Consider the following 10,753-nt stretch of genomic DNA (forward strand, 5'->3'; position numbering starts at 1 on the left):
TAACTGAATCAGAAACACAGATGTGGAATAGATGTAGAGTTTGTTTTAAATTCTCATAAAAAAACTGAACTAATCCAACAACACTTGTTGCTCTTTGTACGTGGTGATATAATATTAATATTTAATGGAGAGGAAAAAAACGTTTCCCTAAACTGGTTTATAATATTTTAATTCAATGAAGAATAAAAAAAAAATTTCCCTCAACTGCGTTTCCTCCCTCCAGACAGCAGTTGGAAATATGTGTCTTTCAGGTGATGTATCTACTGTGACGTATAATCTAGTGGACGGAACGCTTCAACGGAACGCTTCAACAACTGCAGCCACCTCGGTAGCTCGCTAGCCAACAAAGTCGGAACATTCATGTTCTTTAGACAATTTCCTGGTTTATTTGCCACTATGATTTAAACATACTTATGTGGAAACAAATAGCTACCCCATTTAATATTTACGTTTTAAGTCAACTAACGTTAGCTGGCTGGTTAAGTTCGCACTAGTCTAATCGCTAATGCTAACTAGCTATTATCTCCGACCATGAGTTCACTAAGCTACTCTTCTCCTGCTATAGAAGAGGAGGTCTGCTGGACGGAGAAAGAAGCTCTCGTGAAAGAGGAGGAGGAAGAGGAGGTTGTTACAACACAAAAACAAGTAGAGGGTGAGGCTGTTAGGGTGAAAGAAGAAGAAAAAGACGTTTCAGTGAAAGAAGAGGAAGACGCGTTCAGAGTGAAAGAGGAGGAGGATGTTACTGTGAAAGAAAATGAGGAAGATGCAGTTTTTGGAGTGGAGGATGAAGCGAAAGAAGATGAAGAGGTTTTTGGAATGAAGGATGAAGAGGGTGAGATTACTGTCACATTAGAGGAGGACGAAGAAGAGAAGACTGGAGAACTGATTAACACCAGTAAATACAGTGAGTACTATCTTATAAAACAGGGGCACAAACTCTGCAGTTGTTGAACTAATGTGTGATTTTTAAAAGGGCATTCTACACTTGAATATGTTTTTGTACTGTCGGAATTGTTCATGACGTCCTCCAGTGATTTTTTAACTTTTCCTGTTGGAAAGTGATATACACTGCTCAAAAAAATAAAGGGAACACTAAAATAACACATCCTAGATCTGAATGAATGAAATATTCTAATGAAATACTTTTTTCTTTACATAGTTGAATGTGCTGACAACAAAATCACACAAAAAATTATCAATGGGAATCAAATTTATCAACCCATGGAGGTCTGGATTTGGAGTCGCACTCAAAATTAAAGTGGAAAACCACACTACAGGCTGATCCAACTTTGATGTAATGTCCTTAGAACAAGTCAAAATGAGGCTCAGTAGAGTGTGTGGCCTCCACGTGCCTGTATGACCTCCCTACAACGCCTGGGCATGCTCCTGATGAGGTGGCGGATGGTCTCCTGAGGGATCTCCTCCCAGACCTGGACTAAAGCATCCGCCAACTTCTGGACAGTCTGTGATGCAACGTGGCGTTGGTAGATGGAGCGAGACATGATGTCCCAGATGTGCTCAATTGGATTCAGGTCTGGGGAACGGGCGGGCCAGTCCATAGCATCAATGCCTTCCTCTTGCAGGAACTGCTGACACACTCCAGCCCCAGGAGGTCTAGCATTGTCTTGCATTAGGAGGAACCCAGGGCCAACCGCACCAGCATATGGTCTCACAAGGGGTCTGAGGATCTCATCTCGGTACCTAATGGCAGTCAGGCTACCTCTGGCGAGCACATGGAGGGCTGTGCGGCCCCCCAAAGAAATGCCACCCACACCATGACTGACCCACCGCCAAACCGGTCATGCTGGAGGATGTTGCAGGCAGCAGAACGTTCTCCACGGCGTCTCCAGACTCTGTCACGTCTGTCACATGTGCGTGTGCACCTGCTTTCATCTGTGAAGAGCACAGGGCGAATTTGCCAATCTTTGCCAATCTTGGTGTTCTCTGGCAAATGCCAAACGCCCTGCACTGTGTTGGGCTGTAAGCACAACCCCCACCTGTGGACGTCGGGCCCTCATACCACCCTCATGTAGTCTGTTTCTGACCGTTTGAGCAGACACATGCACATTTGTGGCCTGCTGGAGGTCATTTTGCAGGGCTCTGGCAATGCTCCTGCTCCTCCTTGCACAAAGGGGGAGGTAGCGGTCCTGCTGCTGGGTTGTTGCCCTCCTACGGCCTCCTCCACGTCTCCTGATGTACTGGCCTGTCTCCTGGTAGCACCTCCATGTTCTGGACACTACACTGACAGACACAGCAAACCTTCTTGCCACAGCTCGCATTGATGTGCCATCCTGGATGAGCTGCACTACCTGAGCCACTTGTGTGGGTTGTAGACTCCGTCTCATGCTACCACTAGAGTGAAAGCACCGCCTGCATTCATAAGTGACCAACACATCAGCCAGGAAGCATAGGAACTGAGAAGTGGTCTGTGGTCACCACCTGCAGAACCATTCCTTTTTTTGGGGTGTCTTACTAATTGCCTATAATTTCCACCTTTTGTCTATTCCATTTGCACAACAGCATGTGAAATTTATTGTCAATCAGTGTTGCTTCCTAAGTGGACAGTTTGATTTCACAGAAGTGTGATTGACTTGGAGTTACATTGTGTTGTTTAAGTGTTCCCTTTATTTTTTTGAGCAGTGTATATATTTTTTGAGAACTGCAAACTAGAAGGAGTGAGTGGTGTCATAGTAAGGCCTTCAAGGAGTTGGCTTGATGGGAAGTCGTGATATCATCCAATAGGCGACAGATCTTCATGTGAATATTCATTATTATTTTTAAAATCCTTCCTGTTCTGTCAAGTTGGTTGTTGATCATTGCTAGAAAGCCATTTTCAAGTCTTGCCATAGACTTTCAAGACAATTTAAGTCCAAACTGTAACAACATCACCGTATTCCTGACCTAACCCTGAGCATATCGGACTGTTTTTCTCCACTACATCACCGTATTCCTGCCGTAAGCTCTGGACCATTACACCAGATAATCACAGCCTTGAGCCAGGCTCATCTCCCGGCCTATTTAGTGGACCCTATGATCACTCGGCTACACAGCTGATGCCTCCCAGACTCTTCACTAAGACGACTAGAAGCCACCACATCACCGGATTCCTGCCGTTAACTCTGGACCTTGGCACCGGATTGGCTATAGTGGCTAACGCCCTTGTCCCAAAGCTAGCACCAGTTGGCCTCGAACCAGGTGCATCTCCCGGCTAGCAAACAAAATACTCCAGCTACAATACCTCTTCTGCCAATTGGCCTGGACCCTTTGTCGACACAGACCCCCGCCGATCCATCACGACTGGTCTGCCGACGCAATTCCGTCCGATGTGCCCTCAACCGGACTTTGCCAGACGTCGGTGAGGCCCTTGTCCCAAAGCTAGCACCAGTTAGCATCGAGCCAGGCGCGTCTCCCGGCTAGCATAGTATCGACTACCTAACGGCTTCCCTGGTTCATATATTGCTGTTCACTGGACGCTATGATCACTTGGCTACATAGCTGATGCCTGCTGGACTGTTCATTAATCACGGTTCTCCTTTTTGTTTATCTGTCGGCCCTAGCCTCGAACTCAGGCCCTGTGTGTAGTTAACCTTTCTGGGGTAGGTGGGAAGCAATCGTCCCACCTGGCCAATAGCCAGGGAAAATGCAGAGCGCCAAATTCAAATAAAATACAAAAAATCAAACTTTCATTAAATCACACATGTAAGATACCAAATTAAAGCTACACTCGTGATTCCAGCCAACATGTCAGATTTCCAAAAGGCTTTTCAGCGAAAGCATTAGATGCTATTATCTGATGATAGCACAACAGTAAACAAAGAGAGTAGCATATTTCAACACTGCAGGCACGACACAAAACACAGAAATAAAAATATAATTCATGCCTTACCTTTGACGAACTTCTTTTGTTGGCACTCCAATATGTCCCATAAACATCACAAATGGTCCTTTTGTTCGATTAATTCCGTCGATATATATCCAAAATGTCCAATTATTTGGCGCGTTTCATCCAGAAAAACACCGCTTCCAACTTGCGCAACGTGATGCGAGTTTGAGGAATATTCTTAATTTAGTTTAAAATATGTCAAAAGTTACATGTGAACTTTACCAAAACATTTCAAACTACTTTTGTAGTACAACGTTAGGTATTTTTTAACGTTAATAATCGATCAAATTGAAGACGGGATGATCTGTGTTCAATACAAAAAGAAAACAAACTGACGCAACTTTTCCGGTAAAACAAACCACTTCAAGTGACTCATTTAAGATGGCCGTACTTTTCATTACACAAAGGAAAAACCTCAACCAATTTCTAAAGACTGGTGACATCCAGTGGAAGCGGTAGGAATTGCAAACAAGTCCCTTAGAAATCTGTTTTCCCAATGAAATCTCATTGAAAAGACAGTGGAGAAAAAAAAATCGGAATGTTTTGTCCTCTGGGTTTTGCCTGCTACATAAGTTCTGTTATACTCACAGACATGATTCAAACAGTTTTAGAAAATTTGGAGTGTTTTCTATCCAAATATATAATAATATGCATATGTTATATTCTGGGGATGAGTAGCAGGCAGTTGAATTTGGGCATGCTATTTATCCAAAAGTGAAAATGCTGCCCCCTACCCCGAAGAAGTTAACTGACCCTCTCTGCCCATTCATCGATATTTTACTTGTTGTTATTGTCTTACCCGTTGTTGTCCTAGCTAGCTCTCCCAGTCAACACCTGTGATTGCTTTATGCCTCGCTTTATGTCTCTCTAATGTAAATATGCCTTATATACTGTTGTTTAGTTATCATTGTTTTATTTTACTGCGGAGCCCCTAGTCCCACTCAACATGCCTCAGAGAGCTCTTTTGTCCCACCTCCAACACATGCGTTGACCTCACCTAGCATAACTGGTGCCTCCAGAGATGCAACCTCTCGTATCGTCACTCAATGCCTAGGTTTACCTCCACTGTACTCGCACACTACCATACCCCTGTCTGTACATTATGCCCTGAATCTATCCTACCACGCCCAGAAATCTGCTCCTTTTATTCTCTGTTCCCAACGCACTAGACGACCAGTTCTGATAGCCTTTAGCCGTACCCTCATCCTACTCCTCTGTTCCTCGGGTGATGTAGAGGTTAACCCAGGCCCTGCGTGTCCCCAGGCGCTCTCATTTGTTGACTTCTGTAATCGAAAAAGCCTTGGTTTCATGCATGTTAACATCAGAAGCCTCCTCCCTAAGTTTGTTTTACTCACTGCTTTAGCACACTCCAACCTTAATACTCTAGCTGTTTAGTTAGTCACATGTTCAACTATCATCAGCTGATCCAGGAAATCATTTTCTGAATGACAGTCAAATGACAAACATCACGACATGCAAAAACAACCAAAGTGCTTCTTCATTCATTACTCTGGTAAAGACAGTTATGCCGTGCACCACGTTGGATCCAACATCCCTAACAAATGAATGTTTATAATGTGTTATTGTCTACTTGATTTACTGTAGGGTCTCATTAGTCTGTTTGGAAATGGAGATACTAGCTCATAATGTGTAGAGAACTGTTCCTTGATGGATAGGCTATTGTACAACACACACAGCTATTTTCTTATTCAGGACATTTAGACTGACAACACATTACAGAGTAGCCTAGTGGGATTATTCACAAAATGATCTGGTTATGAAATGTCATGACAGACATTTTAGTTTCCATGTTTCACCTGAAATGTTCAATGATTTTTAATCCTAGGTCCATGTTGTTGTTAGGTGAAGTTATGGGCCAATTTGACATACAGTTTACAAACCCTCATTGTCAGGCTGATGAAAAATCCAAAGAGCATTTTACTGGTTGAAGTGTTTTTTAACTACAAAGCGGTTGATTTGCGATGATGACACAAACATTATATTAATCAGGACATTCAAACGAGCCTTACAATTATAATCCAAAGTAGTGTGAAATGCACTCATAAGCAACCTGGAAATGGAGGTTACTCCCCTGAGTTTCACCCTTTCACATTCAGAATACATTGTGAAAAACTAAAATCTTTGCTCACCATTTTTGCTCCAGGCAGATATACTACATTCATAACTAGCGGTTTCCTCATTAGCAGGGAGGTGTTTCTGCAATCAAATTGTGTGTGCATCGCCCTCGTACTGCAATTTTATTAAACACAGAAAGGGGCCAATATTGGAAACTAAAAGTTGTCTGGCACACTGCTTAGGGGTTCAACAACTTATTTATTGCCTACATTCATCGATTTTACTACTAATGTGAAAACAAGACAAAATATGACTTCTTGCTCATTTTAAGACAATTGTCAAATAATTGTAACATTCATTACAGATGTCAATTGTTGTACAACATAATGGCTACGCTGTTGGCATCAACTTTTACAGTGCATTTCCGCTGTTGTGGGCCTTTAACCATCTGTCTGACTTTGTTGTTCACACAGGAGAGAGACGGGACAATCGTGGATCCTCTGGGGAGTCTCAACAACATCATGATGCTGACGAGGCAGAGAAGTGTCCCTCCAGATCAGAACTCCTCAAGAAACACCAGCAGAGACCCACAGGGAAGAGAACTCACTGCTGCTCTGACTGTGGGAAGAGATTCACCTCATCAGGCATTAAGATTCATCAGAGAACACACACAGGAGAGAAACGTTATATCTGTGATCAATGTGGGAAGAGTTTTACTCAGTCAACCAGCCTGACATCACACCAGAGAATACACACAGGAGAGAAACCTTTTATATGTGGTCAATGTGGGAAGAGTTTTGGTCATTCTAGCGATCTGACAGTGCACCAGAGAAGACACACAGGAGAGAAACCCTATAGCTGTGATCAATGTGCAAAGTTCTTTTTTACATCTGGCAACCTGAAGGTACACCGGAGAACACACACAGGAGATAAACCTTATAGATGTGATCAATGTGGGAAGAGTTTTACTCAGTCAACCAACCTGATATCACACCAGAGAACACACACAGGAGATAAACCTTATATCTGTAATCAATGTGGGAAGAGTTTTGTTACATCTAGCAGTCTGACTATACACCAGAGAACACACACAGGAGAGAAACCTTATAGCTGTAATCAATGTGGGAAGAGTTTTGTTACATCTGGGCAGCTGACTGTACACCAGAGAAAACACACATAATAGAAATCTTATAGCTGTAATCAATGTGGGAACAGTTTTACTCAAACAACACCAGAGAACACACACAGGAGAGAAATCTATTAGCTGTGACCAGAGATAATCTGATAAAAGATCTCTGATCAAATATCAGAAAATACATACATGAATGAGTTGTTTCATGATATCAATGAATTAATGTCACAATGTAGAATGTTTTAACATTGTAGTAGGAGTATTTTAATGATGTTCTACCTTATCGTTTGCCCTGTTCTATTGATTTCAACATGATATGGATATTAGCCTCAGGGGGAAAATCCAGGCTCTGAATTGAAAGAGTACCATTTATGAGATTTAACAAAAATTGACTAACAAACCAGTGATCTAACCAGTGATCTTAACATTATTCCCAGATTCCGTGTGGTTTTTGAGCTGTTAGTTTTAACAGGACGTGCAACCTCATCTCCCTCCTCTCGGCACAATTGATTTCAACATGATATCTATGAGTGATGACAAATAAGTGTTGCGTTCCTTTGTTTAGTGACCTCTAAATTTAAATGCATCACTCCAAAATGTAGCTGACTATTCTGCAGGTTGTCCTCTTACCAGTGAGGTAAAAGATATCTCCCATTTCCATGTGTTTTTTTTAGTTGTGTTAGTTTCAACAGAACATACAACCTGATTTTCCCCCTAATTGATATCAGTGATTTATTGCTACTTGTCAAAACAACAGCGTTTTTGCTGCTTGTGCAGTTTATAAGGATCTTGTATAAAAATACAAGTAATGTGATTATTGTGGCAGATGTTTGTGTATATAGCACATTTTACTTTTAGGTTTTGAATATATCACAAACTGTTTCTGCATATTGGTTATTTGGACACGTTAAAACTGTGTTTTGACATTGGGGCTATCCCACCTAGCAAAATGTCATTTAAAATAAGACTATGCCCAACTTCCAATATACTTTCGGTTTTATTTGAAAGTGAAAGTTGAAAAGATGTCTTTTGTCAGTGACTTGAAAACGACTTACTTTCAACATACTTGCAGCCTATACACATGGACGCAGTATGATAAATTGGTTTATAATCAATTTTATTAACAATCCTACATCACTCCAGCATTTCTTTACAACATCCAAATGCTTATTGTCTTTATTCCACTACTGAAGAAGCATGACTCATCACCTCATATTTCAAACATTCAGCCTGACAAAAGATACATGTTTTATTATTCCATGCCTCACCATTAAGGTAATTATTGCCAATACATATTAACAAAGGGGTATACATTTGCTTTTGATATTTCATATTTACAATTATGAAACAAACTGACAATTTATGGGTACAATTATATTGAAATTGTTATCCTGCTTTGAGAATATCAGGGTTCGTTCTCAGATGTACCAACCCAAATGCATGACATTGGGGACTGGGCCCGATCCAATAACATGCCTATCGAGTGAACCCTGAAAAGAGAGAGAGAAGTAAGGTGGAAAGTTACCACGGATATTGGGATTTCGCAGGAGTTTGCTCTTGAAATCAGACATGACTAATACAATTAGATTTGAGTTTCTTTTTTGGGGGGGGGGGGGGTTACTGCACGTTTTTCCGTGAGATGAGTTTTGTTTGGGCTCGTTCCAAGGGGACGAGAGTTCTAGAAGCTAGTTAGTTTTAGGGTTCTATTGAGAGAAAAAAAGGGATTAAAAAAAAAATTATTATTATTTAGAAATGTGTTTTTTCATTGTTGACAGCCAGTAGACACCATGTTTATATTGTAGAATGTGAAGCATTGTAGTTGATTATAATGTGAAATGGAAATTGTTTTCTGTTGGTGGTGAGCAAACTTGTCCAACAAAAATATAGGATATATTTGTTGTCTAAAGGGGAAGGTGTTACAGGCTTTGGTTTTTCCATTTATGTTTTGAGGTTGGACTTTAGCAAGTATAGCTCATTAGCAAGTATAGCTCGTTAGCAAGTATAGCTCGTTAGCAAGTATAGCTTGTTAGCACGTAGGGTGCACCAATTGGTGTCACCTCGTTAATCAGTATGTGTTACACCTGTGCTGGCTTGTCCATCTCATTAGTGGGAAGGTGTTTCACCTGAGCTGGTCCAGGTTCTATTTAAGAGTGTCTGGCCCAGTGCTCCAGTTGTCTTGATAGCTGTGGAGAGTCAACACCTTTAGTTACGCCACCTTTTTGGTTTGCTTCCTGTCTGTAAGTTTGGTGTGAGTTTTTCTTTTGTTTGCCTCTTCTTGGGCAGATTTAGTGGGTCTTATGGTGGGTGTCTTTTGTGTCCCAGTTGTTGTTACTAGTCAACTTCCAGTGGACACCCCCATAGTGTCTTTCAGAGCCCCTCCTAAAAAACAGGCCTATATTTCGGGTTGGATATTGCATCCAATTAATATTTTAATCAATGGAATTTCCTTAATGTTCATTAGTCTTTCAGTTGTTAGTCTGCTGTTGTGTACTAAATATTGTTGTTTATTTTCATTTTTGTTCTTCCTGTGAAGCCATTGTGTTGCATCCATGTCTGAAATGTGCTGTATAAATAAAGCTTAATTTGATTTCAACAAATGAACCCAATGACCAATCAACAGACTCTTGGTCCCTCTTAGTATGAAAAACAGCATCACTTTTCCAGCCTGCTGAAGGAGTGGTAAACACCATCCCCGGCTCTACCAAGAGCTTGAGGTTGTCTCCCACAGCTCTGCTTATGTCATGTTCTGTGGCCTTGCTGTTCCATTTGACTGCCCCTGCAACACAAAAATAAACACATTTAGTCATATTATATAAAACATTAAAAGTAATGGATATGGAGCATCTATGGCCTCAGTTACACCTGGCACCTAAATGTGACTTCTGTCATTCCAAGCACTCAAAGCTGCATTAGGTTCAGATCTATCAGGATGGGCATTGCGTTCCGAATTTGAGTCTGGCCAAATATCCATAAGCAATGGAAAGAGATGTGGGTAAAAGTACATTTGACACAAATTACCTTTATCAAAGAACAAGTGTGTGCCTGAGGGGAAATTAACTTTCATACAGCCAAAAGTTGTGAGAAATTACACCAATATCAGTGGACAATTTGCACTAATGTAAATTAACATTGATGACGGAACATATTATCTTTTGCTTATGTGATGAACTGCTAAGGGGACATAAATATTTACCATCTAAACCATGTGTGACCTCTCACCTCTCTGGCTGTAGAAGTGTTCTTCATAACCAGTCCCTCAACAGCTCTCTGACTGAGCTCCACCCTCACTGGGTCTTCAGAGGAGAGGAAGGCTGAGGAGGGATGGAAGGATGAATGGATCAGTCAGTCAATAAAGTGTAGAGCTGCTGTCTGACAAAATCACTATTTTAGTAGTTCATTAAAGTAAATAAGGCTTTATGACTGCTGAATACCAACTATCAATCACTTAGATCATGTATTTTCATGTAGAGATATATCCTTGGGACGTCCCTAGCCCGTTGAAGTTGACATTTAAAAGGGTTAAGGTTAGGGTTTAGGGTAGGAATATCCCAACGATCCCAGATAGCATTAACCATTGTGCCTTCTTCTGTCTCTTTTACTTAGCAGGTGATGAGTTCTGACTTCTGTACTTTTAAATATTAAATATCCTTATTACGTGAAAT

The 10,753-nt window shown here is 41.2% G+C and overlaps 1 protein-coding gene across 1 annotated transcript; it reads left to right on the top strand.

Moving 5' to 3' along the window:
* Positions 1–291: 291 nt before the first annotated feature.
* On the top strand, positions 292–9,708 carry LOC129839084 (zinc finger protein 239-like). The gene is made up of 2 exons (XM_055906358.1): positions 292–904; positions 6,433–9,708. Exons 1-2 carry the CDS (start codon positions 532–534, stop codon positions 7,137–7,139), a joined length of 1,080 nt encoding a protein of 359 aa, XP_055762333.1. The 5' UTR covers positions 292–531; the 3' UTR covers positions 7,140–9,708.
* Positions 9,709–10,753: the final 1,045 nt, after the last annotated feature.

Source organism: Salvelinus fontinalis, chromosome 40 (assembly GCF_029448725.1).
Source record: "Salvelinus fontinalis isolate EN_2023a chromosome 40, ASM2944872v1, whole genome shotgun sequence".
In the NCBI taxonomy this organism is placed as follows: domain Eukaryota; kingdom Metazoa; phylum Chordata; class Actinopteri; order Salmoniformes; family Salmonidae; genus Salvelinus; species Salvelinus fontinalis.

What these genes read in the sequence shown, in the direction of transcription:
- LOC129839084 (XM_055906358.1), top strand. Translation starts at nt 532, where the DNA reads ATGAGTTCACTAAGCTACTCTTCTCCTGCTATAGAAGAGGAGGTCTGC. An exon ending in GATTAACACCAGTAAATACA is followed by an intron (nt 905 to 6,432) that starts GTGAGTACTATC and finishes TTGTTCACACAG; the next exon opens with GAGAGAGACGGGACAATCGT.